General features: G+C 39.7%; 1 protein-coding gene across 1 annotated transcript in view; it reads left to right on the forward strand.

Annotated features, from left to right (window-relative positions):
• The window catches only part of LOC134575801 (heparan sulfate glucosamine 3-O-sulfotransferase 1-like), a 120994-nt gene extending 106117 nt beyond the window's left edge, over positions 1–14877 (forward strand). Inside the window, exon 2 of the mRNA XM_063435216.1 lies at positions 13081–14877. Within this exon, the coding sequence (XP_063291286.1) occupies positions 13205–14149 (945 nt within the window). The 5' untranslated portion in view covers positions 13081–13204 and the 3' untranslated portion in view covers positions 14150–14877. The remainder of the gene's footprint in view (positions 1–13080) is intronic.
• The last annotated feature ends 5440 nt before the right edge of the window (positions 14878–20317 follow it).

Consider the following 20317-nt stretch of genomic DNA (forward strand, 5'->3'; position numbering starts at 1 on the left):
CTTGCCTTAGATCCAGGCAGCAGGAAACTTGACTCTGTCAATGTATCTCACACAGTCGTTAGCAAGGTGTACAAGGCGCCTAGAGTTAACATCATGTGTGTGCTGGCACCAGAGGCAAATATTGCACAAAATGGATATGGCCAGCCAGGAACAGAGTATTCCAGTTGGTTAATAGCCCAGAGAGGTGGCCCTATACACAGAAAATGGGTATTGATCTCAGGAATGAAAGGTTAAGTGATGTTGTAAAATCAGCTGCTGGAAGTGTAGAGATATGTGGGATTAAACAGCGACAAGTTTACAAAAACAAACAAAATATATACATTGAAACAATCAAAACATATACCTTGATACCGTTTCATTGTAGCAAAGCATCTGACAGTTCAGAGAAAAGCTCGGCAATTGCATTTTTGGAATGCTGTGTATACCACAAAAATAGCTTCTCTTTAAGTATTCACAATTCCTCTTATCTCAAAAATGTCAATTCCTCTTTAAAACATACAATACCTTTATTATTGTTGAATAAAAGCAGAATGCCGAATTGTAGGCGGCTGGATGCTAGTGTGTGCTGAATCCTTAATACAATGCCGTAAGCTTATTTTATAGTCTCTCGCAGCTTAGCGATCAAAGATAAAAACACAGATTGCTCATGCAGGTCAGCAGATGTATGCCTTAGGTAGTGTAGGTTCAGTCAGAATTGAGGTGCGTGGTACAAAGTGTGACATATTTGTAAATGCAGTCCAATTTAGCCTCTGCCAAGTAACTATGCTATGGAGATACAATTTAAAGGGATATTGTCAAACCTGCAGGACTCAGTGTGATACAAATTTGTTTGATCTCATTGACATATCCTGAAGGCAACATGCTGGGTAGATACCCAGCTGCCTGACTGCCCCTGTTATACATTAATTTGTTAGCTCTCAAAATTAGACAGATTAATTCCTATCTGCTGCAGGGGAAACAAAAACAAGATTGGGTATCATTTTTTTCTCTGTAAAAGCAATCATCGCTATTTACTTGATCTCTGGAAACTTACAAGCAAAGAAAAGATCAGTTGGAATTGTAAGTGAACTGTTTCAATTTTGCCCATGACGATACATTCTTTACAATTGCCATGGTGAAGTAAGTCACATTAAAATCATGCTGTGCCATGAGACATTGCACATATGAATCATTTTGTGAGTAGTTTAAGTGTTTTGAACATAATAAACAGCTCTTTCGGTTTTGTACAACTTTTTAACTTGTGAGTAAAACATACTTAAGGCCACAGTAGTTAACGTAAACATAGTTGGCTCTGCAACATAGGAAATTAAGTCAACTTCATAGGAAGCTTAGTTCATAGTGAGTTAGGCTAATCTGGTCGGGGGAAAAAAGGGCTATCAAAAAATATGATGAATTATGTCAGCTCTCAGATAAAACGGAGAGAACATCAATACTATACTTATTGTCATATTACATTTATATAAGCATTATGGAATAGTTTATTCTATTTTATAATAATATTCATTTAAAGCCATGGCTTTGATATTTGGTAGGATTTTAGGTAGCTTAGTCTGTTTTATTATATTTTGCTAGCAGGCCCAAGGCTGGACATCATATACATAAACAAGTGCAAAAAACAAACAGCAAAGTAATATATGTACAAGGATAAATTGGTGTGAATGTGAGAGACATTTACATATAGTTGGTAGCAGCTTACAAATATAATGTTACTTTGTTCACTTTTATCAAGCGCCTGTCACACAAATCTATTCTTTTTGCAATATGTACAAGGATGTTGATTTGTTCCTTAGACTAGGTCTGTCATAAACCAAAATATCAAAAAATAGTTTGACCTACTATTTGTGCTGGACTGAAGCCTCATAAACTTGTAGACCAAACCATGGTCTAATCTAAACCTTGTGGTTTACACTTACTTACTAAAATAATAGGGCTCCAGGCACTCCTTGGTTTAAGACAGGCACTTTATTGAGAACCACAACAGCAACGTTTCGACTCCAAAAGGTCTTTGTCAAGCACTTACTTACTGTCAACCTGGAATGCAAAGCTTTATCTTGCATGGGTAATGCATTGTGGGAGAGTGTTTATGTAATGAGTCCATGCAGTACAATAGTTTCTACGTGGATATCATACAGGAGTAGAACCCGATGTAGTGAGACCCAATACATGAACACAGCATCCCACCATTGAAAGTAACCATCCATCCATCATGTAATTTCATGTAAGCACTGGGGTCGAGAGATTCCAGATTCTATTATAAAATGCTTAAAGGAAGCCTATAGTGTTAGGAATGCAAATCTATATTCCTAACACTAAAATGCCCTCTAGTCCTCTCCCTCCCTTGTACCTCCCAGGCACGTAAAGAGTTAAAAAACCTTTAGCCACTTATCCGATTGCAGTGCCAACGCCCCTCGGTGCTAGGTTGGCGCTCTACCTCCTCCAATATCAACCAATTGGAGGGAAGCTGATGCAATTGGGGGGAGGCTAATGCAAATGTATTGTCCCTTTAACGATCTAGCTAAGGAAGTAAGTCATGTGTGCCTCTGGTGACACAAATCTATTTTCCTCACTTCCTCACACAGCTTGAATACAGGCTAACAGTACCAGGAGTACCAGGAGTTAATGTAATATTGAGTGCTAGAAGTCGAGTAAGCCAGAGAGATCTGTGCCACCATTGGAACACATCGGCAGATCTCATTACTAAACCTTAAAAGATGGAGAGCTCGAACCTTCTCACAACTGAAATGTTACACCACTAGCAGCATATAAATACAAGCTGAAATCCCTTCTGTTTTAGAATTCAATCTAAAATTGTTTAACAGATCTATGGCAATATACATCAGCACAGAATACACCTGTCATGGTTAAATATATTTATTACCTGTTATGTATTAAATTTATATATATATATATATATATATATATATATATATATATATATATATATATATATATGTGTGTGTGTAGGTATATATGTGTGTGTGTGTATATATAGATATATATGTATATATATATATATATATATATATATATATATAGTTTGTATATTGTATTTTTGTAATATTGTATCTTATTGTAATAATGCAATGTTTTGTGGACATACTTGAAAACAAGAGAAATCTCAATGTATCCATCCTTGTAAAATATTTTATAAATAAATAAATAAATATAAATATCAGATCATAATTCACAGCTGTGACATAAAGGTCAGAAGATAAAGTCGCAGCAAGACATGAATCACATGTTCTTCATCTGAGAATTATTCACTAAATAGTAAAATAGTTAATATTTGTTTTGCCAATATTCTGTTTTCATCTAACTGCAGCTCATAATTTAGTGAATGATACCACAATTATTTGCTAAAATAATAAAATAACCTTTTTTCATTTTTACCAAAATTCTCTTTTTAAACTTTCCAATGGAAAAAAAAAACATATACATGGTAACATTTATTTGTGTGATAAATTATGCAAGACACCCTGATGGGATTTGTTCATGTATGAAAAGAGATTTTCATTTTTTTTTTTATATTTGTAATGTTGTGAAGTTGCTGCAGATATTATAATTTAACCTATGAGCAAATTGTGCAAGGTCCATCAACTCTTCCATAAGAGAATATATTATCAGCTTTCAATGCAGCATATTACTTTCCCCTGTTTAAAATTCAGTTTTACATTGACATTAGGATGATAAAATTACAGTTTTTTTTTTTTATTCCGCGTTCTATCTCATAAACTATGATTCTAAATTGGACATCTAGAACTTCTCAATTTTATTTAGTGCAGACAGGAATTCCTCTTGTCTCCATCCTTTTCTTTCTCCTTTGCCCCGATATGGATGAAGTCTAGATCTACTTGCAGATGTTTGTGAATTATATTTTCCGATGAAGTTCAGCCAGATGAGTTACTCACATGCTGGACACCATACGTATATGATACTCATCTGTGTGATTTCTTGGTCTCTGGAAGAAGGATTAAAGATACAGTGTAATCCCTGGAATCATCATATATGATAAAGAATATATTCATTACCATAGTTTGTTATAGCATGATTGGAAATTAAGAAGTAATCACTGCCAATGAGCTGGTCTTGTTAACAGCAGCTCCGTTCAGTAGATCCTGGCCAGACCAATTTCTAAACACATGTATTGTAGTTTAAAGACACATTACTGTGAGTAATATTACTGTGGAGTTCTGTTATACACTCAGACACACCAACTAGTATCCTTCAAAAGATACCAGAAAGTTGGAGTGCGCTAGCAACTGCACTGGAGTCAGGATCTTCTCTGAGTACTCTGAAAAAATATACAGTATATAGTGCAGACTATACAGTATATAGTGCAGACTATCTGTGTATACTGTATATTTTTTCAGAGTACTCAGAGAAGATCCTGACTCCAGTGCAGTTGCTAGCGCACTCCAACTTTCTGGTATCTATTGCTAATTTGTGTCACTGTGTGTCACTTGGTGATAGTGCAACAGCACTGCAGATATTCTTAAGAGCTTTGACTCCATCTGGTTTTTCACTATTATCCTACAATAGAGAGGCATTAGAATAGGAAATAGGGATTTGAGACCAAAATAGAGACCGTCCCTCCTAAATAGGGACACTTGGGTGATATTTTAGCATGAACTGGTTTTGATGCTTAGAGCGTCCCTTTAAATCACACCAATCTATAGTCTTTGGAAGCATCTTCCCAAACATGTGGCTGCAGAAATGCATTGTGGGTGCCATATGAGGTCAGTAGCCCTTGTCATTCAAAGTAAGATAGCAAGAAGCTATTTGTTTAGTGACAGGTTAGATGAGTTTGATGGGAGTTGTACTCCACTTCATGTAAACTTTCAGAGTTGGATTATCTCTGTCTCACACCACCAGCAGCTTCATAAACTTGGTCACATTTCCTGTCCACGTGAGTAGTGGAACTTTATCATGACCCAGCTGAAATTGAAAAGCTAACCTTCCTGAAATAACAGATGAGGGATTCTATGAGCTGACATTTTATGTACGACTTGGTCTCTTCGATGACCTGAAGAATTGAAAAGACTCAGACACTTTTCTAACACCTGTGTTTTCCAGTTTCATATATACTAGCTGTTCTCACTGGCATAGTAAATTAACTTAGGATACAGTAACAGCTCCACGCATTATATAAACAGGTTTGTATTTAACCTCTGCCAAGCTATTTTCATTTACAAAACAAGTGTAATATTTATTTCAACACTAGAATGCATAGCTTGCATATTAGGACAAAAATAAGGCAATTTTATGTATAGATTATCATTAAATAAATAGATAGCAAAAAAAGTTAAATCATGTACAATTACACAACTTAATTTTTTTTTACTTGTTTATCATTTGCAGAAACATGTTTAAGGTAAAACTAAGTTTCCCTTATTTTGCTGCTTTTCAGAATTACTGTTTTTTTTGTCACATGCGTAGAAAAGAGTGTCCGCTATCCTATATAGAATTGAACCGATGTCTGTAGCTTTCTGCGATTGCAGGTGCTGGGAACCTTTTGGCATCATTACTGGGCACATGGAGGAGCTTTTTCAAATCTATGTACAACCAGTGCACAGAGAGATGTAAAGTGCTCGACGGCACCGTATATGCAGCTGCTGCTCACACAGCATGCACTTGACTTCGGTTTCAAATGAATTGCCATTAGTCCAAATTTTGGGCGACCAATGAGTTGTTCTAATTTCTGAATTCCAAATCGCCATATGATTAAGGTCATGAAACAAACAAAATGAGGGATTAGTGAGTTGTTTCGTCATTCAGAGCTTTGTCCGTAGCACCAAAAAAAAAAAGAGAGAATCAATGTTAAAAAAAGATGATTGATGGCTATGGGACAGCCACTAAATGTTGATTTTTTTTTCACAGATTAAGTAAGAATATGGACAAATCATGGATCAGAGAAATCTATGTTTTCCCTCAGACAAATCTATTCAGACAAAGCAATTTTTTTTTATTCTGCTAAATGTAAAACATCCTGCTCATTTAAATTGTCAGAGCAGACACCTGCTCTGTAGCTCCTCTGTTAGAAATCTGCCAGTATTCATTCAGCCAAACCACTTAGAATGGTGAATCGACTTGGAACTTAGATACCAGAAAAGGAATACAAGTATAGCAAGAAATGGATGCCAAATTAACTCTATTACACTGGGTTAATTGGGAGTATGCATCTGAGTTGTAGATTTTTTTTCATACTCTATTGTTGTCTAAATTTTACAACTCATTTCTAAACTCACTGCCACAGAATGCAAATTATTGAAAATTTCGCAATGGCCCTGCATATTTTTCATACCCATTAAGTAAATAGATTCCCACTTATCTTCACAAATAATTGGAATTCTGACTGTATCTTTGGTTACACAAATTACAAAAAAAATAAAATAAACCATATGGCATGTTTTATTCTTTAAATGTCTGTTAAAAAATCTAGTTAAACGTTTTTAAATACATTGTTGGAGAGTTATGCTCTGCTAGCCTACTGGTCTATCTGCTGAATTTTACTTAAATGGTAAATTAACAGTTAGAGTTCAATATTATTCTTCTAATGAAATGCTTTATAATGTTTGCCATGTTTAAGCTGTTGTAGAATTCATTAGCCCAAAGTAATTTAATCTTGAGGGGAAAAGGTTATGTGAGACTAAATATATTATTATGGAGGACAAACGAATAGGAAAAAAGATGAGCCACTAATTGCTGAGGCTGTGGCTAAAAAAGTGCTTCTTGGGAGGTCAGACACACATGGTATTTACCCCATTGCAAACTTTGTCACAAACGATTGCTTTCGTATTTCTTTGGCCAGAGTAGAGGTAGAGCTGTCTCCATTAGGGAGACATTTTCTTCAGAACTGCAGCAGAATGCGGTTAACGTTGTTCATTTTAGACTCCGTGAGCCTGAACTCCAAGTTCTTAATGAGTGAGACTTGATTTCCATATCAGGTTCTATGGAATTTCCTTGTTGCATCTAACCTTTCCACCCTAAAAAACAGAGATAGGAATGTTAATATTTAAAGTTGTGATGTGCCATCTCAATGTTCACTGTTTCAAGGGACTAGCATCAATTATTGAAAATCAGCACGTTGATCTTTATTTACTAAACACAGATTAATGTATTAAAAAACAAATGATGGTTATACGACAGTACCCAGTCAGGTGGTTGGAATTCTCAGGTCCAGGCTGATTGTATCATTTTTGGCTAATGCTACATGTACAACTTATCTTTCTCTCATTCTCCGAGGGAGAGCCAAGCTGAGGCCACAGCTGTGTCAATCACAAGACACAGCCTGACTCATGAAACTATGAACTGGGTATTAAAGTTCATGCCAATAAATGTTGCTCGATCCTAATCAACAGAACTGAAAAAGAGGCTTCTGGTTGGTGGAATTTCTATTTGCTGTGGGAAGTATCTACTCGCTACTGATACCTGCTGAGCAAGTGCACTATCAAAAGGATCTTAAAAGAGCATTGCATTTGCATTGGCATTTTGATTAGTCTGTAATTCAGTCTGAGATGAATCTCCAAGTCTCTCTCAAACCTGAGTGCCCCAAACCAATACGGTAAAGAGAGATATTTCTAATTTAACCTTTTCAGATACCCACCTTTCCTAAATAGATGCAGATGCAGTGTATATTATAAGTATATATAATATTTAAAATATAGCACTTGTTGCATATTTGTTCCAATGTGATCTATATAGTGGTAGGATGTATATATATCTCCCTATAATGAAACAAGGTTTGCATTCATCCTTTTTGAAGGATTATGATATTTTTTTTTCAAAAAGCCATTTCACTGTTATCTGTCAGACATTTAATGAGGTTATACCCTTGAAGAAATATGTGGTATTTCTCTCACAGCTAATTCAGCCTAAAATTTGAAATTCACTTTGAATTTACTTTGGTGAATAACCGTTTAGACATTCTCAGCTCCTGTCTACTTTTCAAATCCGTGTCTAGTCTTTTATCTTTAATTGCACTTGTCACTATGACCAAAATGGAATTCAGTCACTTCTGTTCCACTGAGAGTAGTCTTATTAAAACCCTGCTGAAGGGGTAACCTGAGGACTGTCTTTGAAAACTCTTACCCTGAAACATTTGGCAGAATAATTGTTTGATAATAGCATGGTACATAATACATTGTTCTTTCTTGGTGACAGCTTAGTTTAAATAGTTATTAACAGTGTTTTTGCTGCTTCTTAAAAATATATGTGTTAAGTTGTGCTTATATCCATAACCTTCAGGAGCCAAATAGTTAAAATCAAGCTTTCCATTTAAACACATTATTTTCAAGTCCACAAATTGTACTGTGGAGGTGTACGATGGGTGTTTGTCACCAAGTTTCTTGCTTAGGTCCTGTAAGGCAGCATTTAGCAACATAAAAGCTGTCCTCCTCTAACAATCTTGCTGTCAAGTAGGCGCAATATAATGCCCCGGAAACAATGAGGTCAGGGGATGTCACTTATTTTAGAATCCCGACAGTACAAAGTAATCTCAAATGTCACAGCTCATAGTACTTAGCTCTCCATTGTGACTTCCAGAGAGTAACATAATTATTGTAAAACACATTACTCAAAGTCTTTTTTTTTTTGTGAACAAACAGCCATGTCCAAAATTTAATTTTGTAATTTTTCTTTGTACTTAAAAAAATAAAAAACAAAATAACAAAAATCCCATAAACCACATGTGGCTCCTAATTCATTGCTAAGAACTTTACAGAAAGTCACATATATTTTCCAAGTGCTTGTTTTCAACTAATTGGTCTAACTCCTCACATCAAAACACTATTCCCTTTACACCCACCAAAAAAAAAAAGTAGAGAACAGGCTTTGTAAAACAGGTGATACGTTGGACTACAGTGCTAAATGCTAAGAGCCTTTTTATTGGTGATTGCTACTGATTTTGTAAATAATTAAAATGATTGTCTAAATGATTATATATGCTAAAGAACAAAAGGGAATAAAAGTGTAGCTAGAGCATCCATTCCGCTACAGTCACTTAAGACAATTTATGTAAAATCTAAGTTTTTCAAAATCAAGTCTTTTAGAAGCATCTATCTAACATGCAGTGACAAATGTTCCCCCAAGTCAGTCAATCTCTCAAGCTTTAGTGATGAAGAAAATGATTGTTTTGCCAAGTAGCTATTTAACAGTTGGCAAACGCGATATCCTACAATAATTAGCACTTGGCGTAGATTCTTTGCATTACAATTAACAACTGGCTGATTTCTTGATCCTTCAAAATGTATGTAATGATCAGCAGAGATTTACAGACTTTTGTTTCATTTGTATACCTCCATAGCTCTCAAAGTTCTGAGTTATCATTTGCACTTTAATCAAATTTAAAATACGAAGACAAGAATGTGGAAAATAACAATTGGTGCCTATACTAAGTACATGAACATTACAGCCATGGGTGGCACAGTTTAAAACATTTTGTGCATAAAGCTTTGTAAACTATAAAAAATTTCATTAGAGGACATTAGATCACATGAACAATTTCTCAGTATAAAATAGATACTATATAATTGCTTTATGTTTTTGTTTATTTTATGCTTAAAAGCAGACCACAATAAAAAAAATTACAAAAAAGTTTTATTTTTTTTTATTATTGTATTGTGTTGTTTTTTTTCCTTAGGCCATATCATTAGGGGTCTACTTTAGTATTGTTCAGTAAAGGTCAAATGTGAATTCACTTTCTATCTTTGCACTAACATTCTGTTTTCTTTTTGGTATATATTGCAAAACAAATTCATCCATGAGAAAATATCAACATATACCAACAAAAAAACACCATGCAGAGAAACCATTATAGAATGATAATTAAAAATGTGGATATATGCAAATACTGGGCAATTTTATTTTGGTTTTATTTTGAGATACTTTAATTTCATTGGCAGAGGCGGCTCTAGACTTTATGAGGCCTTAGGCAAAACGCAAACATGAGGCCCCACTAACAAAAAAGTGTCACATATACACATTGATGCACTGTCTACCTGTGTATGTGCCTGAGAGTGTGTCTGACAGAGAGTATCCTTGTGTGTGTGAATGTATGTCTCTGTGAGCATGTTTGTGTTTTTGTCTGAGACCCTATGTGTATGGGGTAGCAGATGGTGAGAGGGAGCAGAGGGTGTGATGGTGAGAGGGAGCGGGGGGTAAAGGTGAAAGGGAGCGGGGGGGTTGATGGTGAGAGGGAGCGGGGGGGTTGATGGTGAGAGGGAGCGGGGGGTGATGGTAATGTGAGAGGGAGCGGGGTGTGATGGTAATGTGAGAGGGAGCGGGGTGTGATGGTAATGTGAGAGGGAGCGGGGTGTGATGGTAATGTGAGAGGGAGCGGGGTGTGATGGTAATGTGAGAGGGAGCGGGGGGTGATGGTAATGTGAGAGGGAGCGGGGGTGATGGTAATGTGAGAGGGAGCGGAGGGTGATGGTAATGTGAGAGGGAGCGGGGGGTGATGGTAATGTGAGAGGGAGCGGGGGGTGATGGTAATGTGAGAGGGAGCGGGGGGTGATGGTAATGTGAGAGTGAGGGGGGTAATGTGAGAGTGGGTAATGTGAGAGTGAGAGGGGGTAATGTGAGAGTGGGGGGTAATGTGAGAGTGGGGGGTAATGTGAGAGTGGGGAGGTAATGTGAGAGTGGGGGGGTAATGTGAGAGTGAGAGGGGGTAATGTGAGAGTGAGAGGGGGGTAATGTGAGAGTGAGAGGGGGGTAATGTGAGAGTGAGAGGGGGGTAATGTGAGAGAGAGTGGGGGGGTAATGTGAGAGTGAGAGGGGGTAATGTGAGAGTGAGAGGGGGGTAATGTGAGAGTGAGAGGGGGGTAATGTGAGAGTAGAGGGGGGTAATGTGAGAGTGAGAGGGGGGTAATGTGAGAGTGAGAGGGGGGTAATGTGAGAGTGAGAGGGGGGTAATGTGAGAGTGAGAGGGGGGTAATGTGAGAGTAGAGGGGGGTAATGTGAGAGTAGAGGGGGCTAATGTGAGAGTGGGGGGGCTAATGTGAGAGTGGGGGGGCTAATGTGAGAGTGAGAGGGGGGTAATGTGAGAAGGAGGAGGTGATGGTGAGTGGGGTGAGGCTGAGGGTGGTGACGGAGGGTGATGGTGAGGGTGGTGGGGGGTGATGGTGAGGGTGGTGGGGGGTAAGGCTGAGGGTGGTGGGGGTTATGGGGATGGTGAGGCTGAGGGTGGTGGGGGTAATGGTGAGGGTGGTGGGGGTAGTGATGGTGGTGGGGGGTGAGGCTGAGGGTGGTGGGGGGTGAGGCTGAGGGTGGTGGGGGTGAGGCTGAGGGTGGTGGGGGTGAGGCTGAGGGTGGTGGGGGTGATGGTGGTGGGGGTGAGGCTGAGGGTGGTGGGGGTGATGGTGGTGGGGGGTGAGGCTGAGGGTGGTGGGGGGTGAGGCTGAGGGTGGTGAGGGGTGATGGTGGTGGGGGGTGAGGCTGAGGGTGGTGGGGGTGATGGTGGTGGGTGGTGAGGCTGAGGGTGGTGGGGGGTGAGGCTGAGGGTGGTGAGGGGTGAGGCTGAGGGTGGTGACGGGTGATGGTGGTGGGGGGTGATGCTGAGGGTGGTGGGGGGTGATGGTGAGGGTGGTGGGGGGTAAGGCTGAGGGTGGTGGGGGGTGATGCTAAGGGTGGTGGGGGGTGATGCTGAGGGTGGTGGGGGGTAAGGCTGAGGGTGGTGGGGGTTATGGGGATGGTGAGGCTGATGCTGGTGGGGGTGATGGTGGTGGTGGGGGGTTATGGTGAGGGTGGGGAGGGGTAATGGTAGTGGGGGGTGATGGTGAGGGTGGTGTGGGTGAGGCTGAGGGTGGTGGGGGTGAGGCTGAGGGTGGTGGGGGGTGATGGTAAGGGTGGTGGGGTTATGGGGATGGTGAGGGTGGTGGGGGGTAATGGTGAGGGTGGTGGGGGGTGAGGCTGAGGGTGAAGGGGGGGTGAGGCTGAGGGTGGTGGGGGTTATGGTGGTGGGGGGCAGGCTGAGGGTGGTGGGGGTGATGTGGTGGGGGGGCAAAGCTGGGGGTGAGCCTGAGTGTGGTTGGGGGTTATGGGGAGGGATAGCCTACCTTTCCCTGGTGGTCCAGTGGGCTCCCTGGTGGTCCGGTGGCCACTGCTTCCGGTCTGCAGCTCCGCAGAGCTGCAGACCGTGTCATCTCGCGAGATTTCAGAGCGTTGCCGTGGTAACCCGCGGCAACGCTCTGATTGGCCAAATCTCGCGAGTCACATGGTCTGCAGCTCTGCACACTGCGGAGCTGCAGACCAGTGTCTGCGATGGTGGCCGGGCAGCCAGGAGGGGCCTCGCACCCGGCGGCATACCGGGCAAGCCGCCGGGCCCCCTCCTGGTGTCAGGTCCTCGGTCACTGACCGAGGACCTGACACACTCTGCCCACAGGCGGTTTAGGCGGCCGCGAGGCCCCAGCCAGCGCGAGGCCTTAGGCGGCCGCCTAAACCGCCTAATTAGAGAGCCGCCTCTGTTCATTGGTTTGATTTCTTTTTGTGTAAAATTTGAAGCAATGTCCAATACAATATAATTTTTTCTCGCTTATATGCCTCTTTTTAATCTCTTTTCTGCTCTTAGTAGAGTTGGAGAGAGAAAGAAGATGATTCTCACAAGAAATAATTTCAATTCAAGTAGCTGTTTCTCCTTCTTGAGACAATCCTTATATGATTTCATCAGAACAGACAGTACTTGGCTTACTTTATGAATTTCACTATATATTAATGTGTGTGTTATCTGTTTTAATGTCTTGTACATTGTGTAGTTTGTTTTTTATTTGGTTGGATTTTAGTTTACGGTAGATCTCTAACCATTTGGTCATAACTAACATGAATGTGCTTAAACTAATATCTGTTTTAATAAACATTTGCAGATAACCAAGTTGCGTGTATTTTTAAGATCACACATCTGCTTTATGAATGGAGATGGCTTCTATGGAATGTTTCAGTTGCAATATATATACCGGTAAATGTGAAGTGAAAATTAAATATTTAAAATTTTCAAATAATTGTTCTTAAATTGAAATTACATTTATAATGTCTGCATACCATCATGAGAAAAGTTTTTAAAAGTTTTTTTCTCTCCTTTTTTACTATCAGATGTTTCTGGAAAAAAAACTCAGTCTTCTGATCGTCTCATCAACATTCCTTAGATCACAGATGCACCGTTATTCATTAGTCAAACCCAGCAGTTTTTGGAAATAACTGCTCCATTTCTTTCTACATGGCCTTTCTACATGTCTTCGTTCTTCTTCTACTGACTCAAGGTCAGGCTTTCCCAATCGAGTACACCTTGCTTAAGAATGCTTCCACATTAGAGGCAGCATACCTAGAAATAGGAGAATTCAGCAATACAAGTGAACAATACTCTGCACAAGCCCATCCTTTAGGTACAAGTCGTCAAATACCCCAAACAATAATTGTAGGAGTCCGAAAAGGAGGGACCAGAGCTTTACTTGAGATGTTGGACATCCATCCTAACATTGTGGTAGCTGCAACTGAAGTCCATTTCTTTGACTGGGATGAAAACTATGTGAAAGGAATTGAATGGTACAGGAGTTTAATGCCATTCTCCTATGAAAATCAAATTACCATTGAGAAGACACCAGGCTATTTTACTGCACCACAAACACCAGAAAGGATACATGAGATGAACAGTTCTATTAAGCTTCTTCTGATTCTGAGAGATCCCACTGAGAGGGTTATTTCAGACTATACCCAAGTATATTATAATAGACTGGAAAATCACAAGCCTGTGCAGGCATTTGAGGACATAGTCATTAAAAATGGTGCCCTTAATACCAAATATAAAGCCATCCAGAGAAGCTTATATGATCTGCATATGGAGAGATGGCTCAAATTTTTTACGCTGGATCAGATTCATATAGTGGATGGCAATAACTTAATCAAGAGTCCACTTACAGAATTACAGAAGGTTGAGAGATTTTTGAACCTTCCTCCGAGAATCGTATCTTCAAACTTCTATTTTAATCAGACTAAGGGATTTTACTGCATTCGAAGTGATGGGAGAGAGAGATGTTTGCACGAGTCGAAAGGTCGTCCTCATCCAGTGGTCAATGAAACTGTCCTAGAACAACTTTACTTGTACTTCAGAGAACATAACAGAAAATTTTACAAAATGGTCAATCAGTCATTCGACTGGCACTGATGTTTGTGATACTGCAGGATTTAATATATTAAACTAGCTTAAAAATGCTATGATTTCCATTTAGAGAAGAAAAAAAATGTGTTCACAACGTTTTCAAGAATTGTTGACGAACAGATTATTTGATGAAAGGCATTTATGGGTCCACTTAGTTTTATGAAGTCACACTCCTGCATTTAAAAATGACCATGACAAAGAAACACAAATTTTAGACAATTGTACATATATTAAACCAACTCATTAACTTGATCAATTTCCTTTGATACGTCTTGTGTATTAAAAAAAAAAAATAATAATAATAATACGGGCCTTGATATTGGCATTATCTTTGCTACAATAAAAAGGTTTCATATATGAAAACATAAAATAGATGGAAATTGTAAAAAGATTAATTTTGCACAATTATTGATTATGTTCTGTGTAATGGTGTATATTTACTAAACAGTGAATTGGGGTAAGTATTTTTCAAAATGTAGGCTAACATTGCAGAGGTGAAAAAAAAAATATCCCACTTATCTATAGCCTCAACTTAGCTATTTGGGTGTAAAATTATCAAACTAAATTATTGATACATCGCAATTCTTTGTTTAGTTAATAACCATTTTGTCTTTAAAAATTAAAAAAGAAGTCACTAGTTTTTGTTGCATTCCTTTAAATGACTAAATGTTTTCAGTACAGATATTCTGATTAAGTAATAAAATGTGAAATAATTTTGTAAAGAATACATGTATAAAAAGGGGATCTATTGCAGAATTTTATATAATCATATTTCAATTTAAACGCAGCTTTCTGCAGTGTAGTGTAAATTCTGTTTCCTATAGGTGCCAATAGACATTAAAATAAAATGTTTTTGACTGTTTGATTCTTTGGAATAAATATCTTCATGTTGTTCAGTTTGCAATTATTATGTCCTTGAGTCTCCGGAAGACTTTGATCTGTCATATTAGAAAAGACTATATATAACATTCCATTAATCATTGGAACCAAATATATGTGTTTTGGTAAGACCTTTTTACTCAATCCATAACTCGTGTTTTGGTAGCTTAAAAGATTAGTTAATAATAATAATAATAATAATAATAATAATAATAATAATAATAATAGGTTAAATGTAACTGAAATCCTCAGAAATACAGGGACTGCACTCAGAAGAAACAATCAGTCCAATATCATCAAATTGTATACTGTTGCCAGAGTTGGAAAACTTAATTCACTATGTTACAAGAAAAGAGAAGGTCCAGGCAGCTGTGATTAGTGATAAGCAGACTCTAATCAGGAAACTGGGATAAACAACACAATGTTTTGGCCATGCATAGTAGTCCTGGTCAAGATTTGACCAAGGTTACATCGTGAGGCCAAAATTTTGTTTTTGGGTACCCCAGTTTTTCAACTAAAACCTGTTTGTCTCTCATCATGGTTGCCTGGACCATTTATTTTCTAGTAAAATAAATACAACTCAAAGGCTTAATAAGAGCATGCTGTATGTACAAGATGATGGGATAATCTTCTCCATAATTTGAGGCAAAATAAGTCCCCAGCAAATATGTTTAAAAGACAATGTACATGTAAGCCTAGGGGAAAGCGCACAGTGGTTATAGTTACCATATACTTCAAAATACAATCTATAAAAGAGCTTTATTTCCATTAAAGAGTATATTTTGAAGTGTATAGTAACTATAAACACTGTATGCAATTCCACCTCGGCTTTGTTTGAAAAGCTCTTCAAGCATGTAGAAAAATGAGTGCACTTTATGTAGACATAGTTCATTTTCTTTTGAGTAACAGAGCCCAACTAATAGGTTGAAGCTTCAGTTCAGCTTATTACGGGTTGCTCTGATATCACACTATAGAGTGAGTGGTGTTCATAAATACATTCTCTGGATCTCTTGATATCTTTGGTCACAAACAAAAATGTCAAAAGACTTATGGTGTTTGCTTATGAAAAAAAAGGTCTCAAATTCATTTTTTTTTTCAAAATGCTGTCATGAGGGTTTTCCAAAAATTGTCCTCCCTTAAAATCTTTAAAAATTGGGAACTTATATTAGCATCATAGTGTGATAACTAATGCTAAGATAAAATTAGATGCATGAATATATATATTGTTTTTTCATGAGAGAGGAGAGTCAATTTTCATATTAATTTGTATTAATTTAACATTACCTTATTCTGTAAAACCCTTATCATTTTTTAAAGTTTAGAAAATTGTTCGTAAGTAAAGAGTTTGCACTGTAGACAATGAATAATTAGATATACTTCACAAGAAGAATAGAGAACTGTGCATGTAGAGTTATAATCCAGCATTTGAATGCTTTTAGAACCAAGTTCTAGGTGAGATAGCCCACAATATTACGATATAAAAGAGACAATGCAGGGGAGATAATTATGGGTCTAGGTAATAACTGTGATAGCTACACTGAAACAGGGCTGGTGCAAGGATTTTTGGCTACACAGGCGAAGATGCATTTTGTTGCCCTCCTCCCCCCCTTTAATAAAAGCATCTTCACCTGTGTGTCTCGTAGCACCCCTTTTGAATTTCTTACTTTCCTGAGCCCCTATGTGTGTCTCTTTCTTTCCCCCAACCCATTCTGTGGCCCTCTCCCCTCAGACGGTTTTTGTCTCTCCACCCCTGGGCCCATTGTGTGTCATTTTCCTCCCATGCCACATAGACATAGATATATAGCAGCACACAACCATACAGGCACACACAATTATTAAGGCACATAGTCAGAGATATGCAGGCACACAATCAAACAAATACAGTCATACAGGCACACAGTCATACAATCTACACATACAGGTACAATGTCATACAAACAAAGACATAGAGAAACACACACAAACATTCACACACTACACACTGTCATATGCACATACAGACACATGCATACAAAGACATACATATCCAGGCATATAGTCATACAGATACAGACATACAGAAATATGACGGATCCAGAACCTAATCTCGGGAAGGGCACTGGTAGTGGGTTGTAGTGGCTGTAGTTAGTTGAAAAGTTAGGGGGCATAGTAGGGGCTGTAGTGGGGTGAAAGGGGCTGTAGTGGAGGGTATAGCTGTAAATGGGGGGTTAGGAAATGTAGTGGGGGATAGGAGCTAAAGTAGGTTGATGGCTGCAATTGGAGGAGAGGTGCTGTAGTGGGTATGATATGGGACTGTAGTGGGAGGTAAGAACTGTAGTAAGGGAATAGGGGCTGTAATGGAGGTATGGGGTGTAAAAGTGGGGTTAGGGCTGGTCATGGGGGGATAGAGACTGTAGTTGAAGGGATAGCAGATGAAATTTAACTTAGAAAAATGCAAAGTTATGCACTTCGGGGTTAAGAATGAACAAGCAATCTAAACCCTAAATGGTAGTGAACTAGGGATAACCACACACGAGAAGGATTTGGGAATTCTTATAGACAACAAATTAGGTAGCAATATGCAATGTCAATCTGCCGTTGCTAAGGCCAGTAAAGTTTTGTCATGTATAAATAGGGGCATAAATTCTCGAGATGAAAATATAATTTTGCTTCTTTATAAATCGCTGGTAAGACCACACCTTGAATATGCTGTGCAATTTTGGGCTCCTGTTCTAAAGAAAGATATCATGGCACTAGAAAAAGTGCAGAGACGAGCTACAAAATTGATAAAAGGAATGGAGCATTTTAGTTATGAAGAAAGGTTAAAAAAATTTAAATCTCTTTAGTTTGGAAAAACGGCGCCTGAGAGGGGATATGATAACATTATAAAAATATATTCGGGGCCAGTACAAACCATTATCTGGAAATCTATTCATAAACAGGGCTATACATAGGACACAAGGTCACACATTTAGGCTTGAAGAAAGGAGATTTCATCTAAGGCAAAGAAAAGGTTTTTTTACAGTAAGAGCAATAAGGATATGGAATTCTTTGCCTGAAGAGGTGGTCAGAGTCTATACAGATGTTTAAACTGCAATTGGATAAATACTTGCACAAACAATTTCTAATTAGTGGGGTAATAGATGCTTGATCCAAGGAGACATCTGACTGCTATTTTGGGGTCAAGAAGGAATTTTTTCCTAGTTTGTTGCAAAATTGGAAGCGCTTCAGACTGGGTTTTTTGCCTTCTTTTGTATGAACAGCAAAAATATATGTGAGGAAGGCTGAACTTGATGGACGCATCTCTCTTTTCAGCTATGTAACTATGTAACTATGTGTAGTAGAGGAGTTTGGACTATGATGGGTGCACAGGGGCTGTAGCTGGGGGTTCAAAGGCTGTGGTGCAGGGACAGGGGTTGTGGTCTAGGTGCAGGGGACAGGGGCTGTGGTGCGGGGGACAGGGCTTGAAAGAGAGCACAGGGTCTGTGGTGCATGGAACAGGGGCTGAGAGAGGGGACAGGGGCTGTAGAGGGTGACACAGGGACTGTAGAGGGTAGCACTGTAGCTGTAGAGGGGGGCAGGACCGTGGTGAGGGCACAGGTGCTGTAGAGGGGGCAGGGGCCATGGTGGGGGCACAGGTGCTGTAGAGGGGGGCAGGGGCCATGGTGGGGGCACAGGTGCTGTAAAGGGGGAGAGGGGCCGTGGTGGGGGCACAGGTGCTGTAGAGAAAGGCAGGGGCCATGGTGGGGGCACAGGTGGGCTATAGGGGGACACAAGGGCTGTGATGGGGGGCACAGGAGCTTTTATGGAGGGAACAGGAGTTTTGGTGGCACATGGGCTTTGATGGGGGCACAGCGGCTGAGAGGGGACAAGGGCTGAGAGATGGGACAGGGGCTGTAGTCGGGTCAGGGGAAAGGGTTGAAAAAAGGGGGCACAGGGGCTGTGGGGGGCACAGGGGCTTAATGAGGGAGGACAGGGGCTGAAGGGGGACAGGGGCTGAGGGAAGGACAGGTGTTGAGTGAGGGGGCACATGGGCTGAGAGAGGGGACAGGGGTTGTGGTGGGGGACAGGAACTGAGTGAGAGGGCACAGGGGCTGAGAGAGGGGACAGGGGCTGTGGTGGGGAGGCATTAGGGAGACAGGGGCTGCTTTAAAAAATTGATTTAAAAAAACAAAACAAACTGTACGCTTTACCTTGGGCCAGGGAGGAGTGGAACAGGAGCTGGAGGCAGCATACAGCATCCTGGGAAGTCAGCCAGCCTCTTTTGATGATGTCAGGGGGAGGGGGCGTGACTTCCACTGCTCTTCTTCCAGACTCCCCAGTGGTCCTGGGAGAAGAGCAGTGGAAGTCCCACCCCCTCCTCCTGACATCACCAGGAGAGGCCGGCTGACCCCACTGGCTGCAGGCTGCAGGGAGAGAGTGGTAAGTTGAAAAACCTGATTCCCCAGCCAAAGGCAGGGGATTTGGATTTCTGTACCTCCTTTCTCTTGCGCCCTAACACGCCCGCCTGTGCCGCCTTATGGACGCACCGGCCCTGCACTGAAATAAGAAACAGAGGTCTGATTATTTTTGAAGGGTATGGTTGACAATAAAGTATGAGATTTTCTAATTAGATTATTTTATTGATCTACACTACTCTACGACGTCCGAAGGATTTTATGTGCATTGTATGTAAAACCAGTAGCAACGGTAAAATAAAAAAAATATGTTTCTATGTTAATGAGAGAATGGAAAATGTTGGCAATACAATAGCTACAATTATTTTTAAAAAAAAAGACAGTTTTCAACATGCCACTTATTCACGTTGACATAATTCAAATTAAAGGTCATGGTTAGAGTTAAAATTGGCATAATTTAAACTGAAAGATGGATGACAACATACAGTGCATTAAAAGCTGTAATGCACAGTGTGACTGATAATATGCACCTAATCTCAGGGCAGCAACGGCCCATACACATCCCAACTTATTTAGGATTAATAAGAGTTACAGCTTTCTTCTTTACATAGTTACATAGTTACATAGCTGAAAAGAGACTTGCGTCCATCAAGTTCAGCCTTCCTCACACTTGTTTTTGCTGTTGAACCAAAATAAAGCAAAAAAAGAAACAGTTTAAAGCATTTCCAATTTTGCAACATACTAGGAAAAAATTCCTTCTTGAACCCAGAATGGCAGTCAGATATCTCCTTGGATCAAGAAGCTATTACCCTACACTATCCTTGAATAGTCTTTTTTTGCAAGTATGCATCTAGTTGCTGTTTGAACATCTGTATTGACTCTAATAAAACCACTTCTTCAGGCAGAGAATTCAACATCC

Source organism: Pelobates fuscus, chromosome 10 (genome assembly GCF_036172605.1).
Source record: "Pelobates fuscus isolate aPelFus1 chromosome 10, aPelFus1.pri, whole genome shotgun sequence".
NCBI classification, from domain to species: Eukaryota; Metazoa; Chordata; class Amphibia; order Anura; family Pelobatidae; genus Pelobates; species Pelobates fuscus.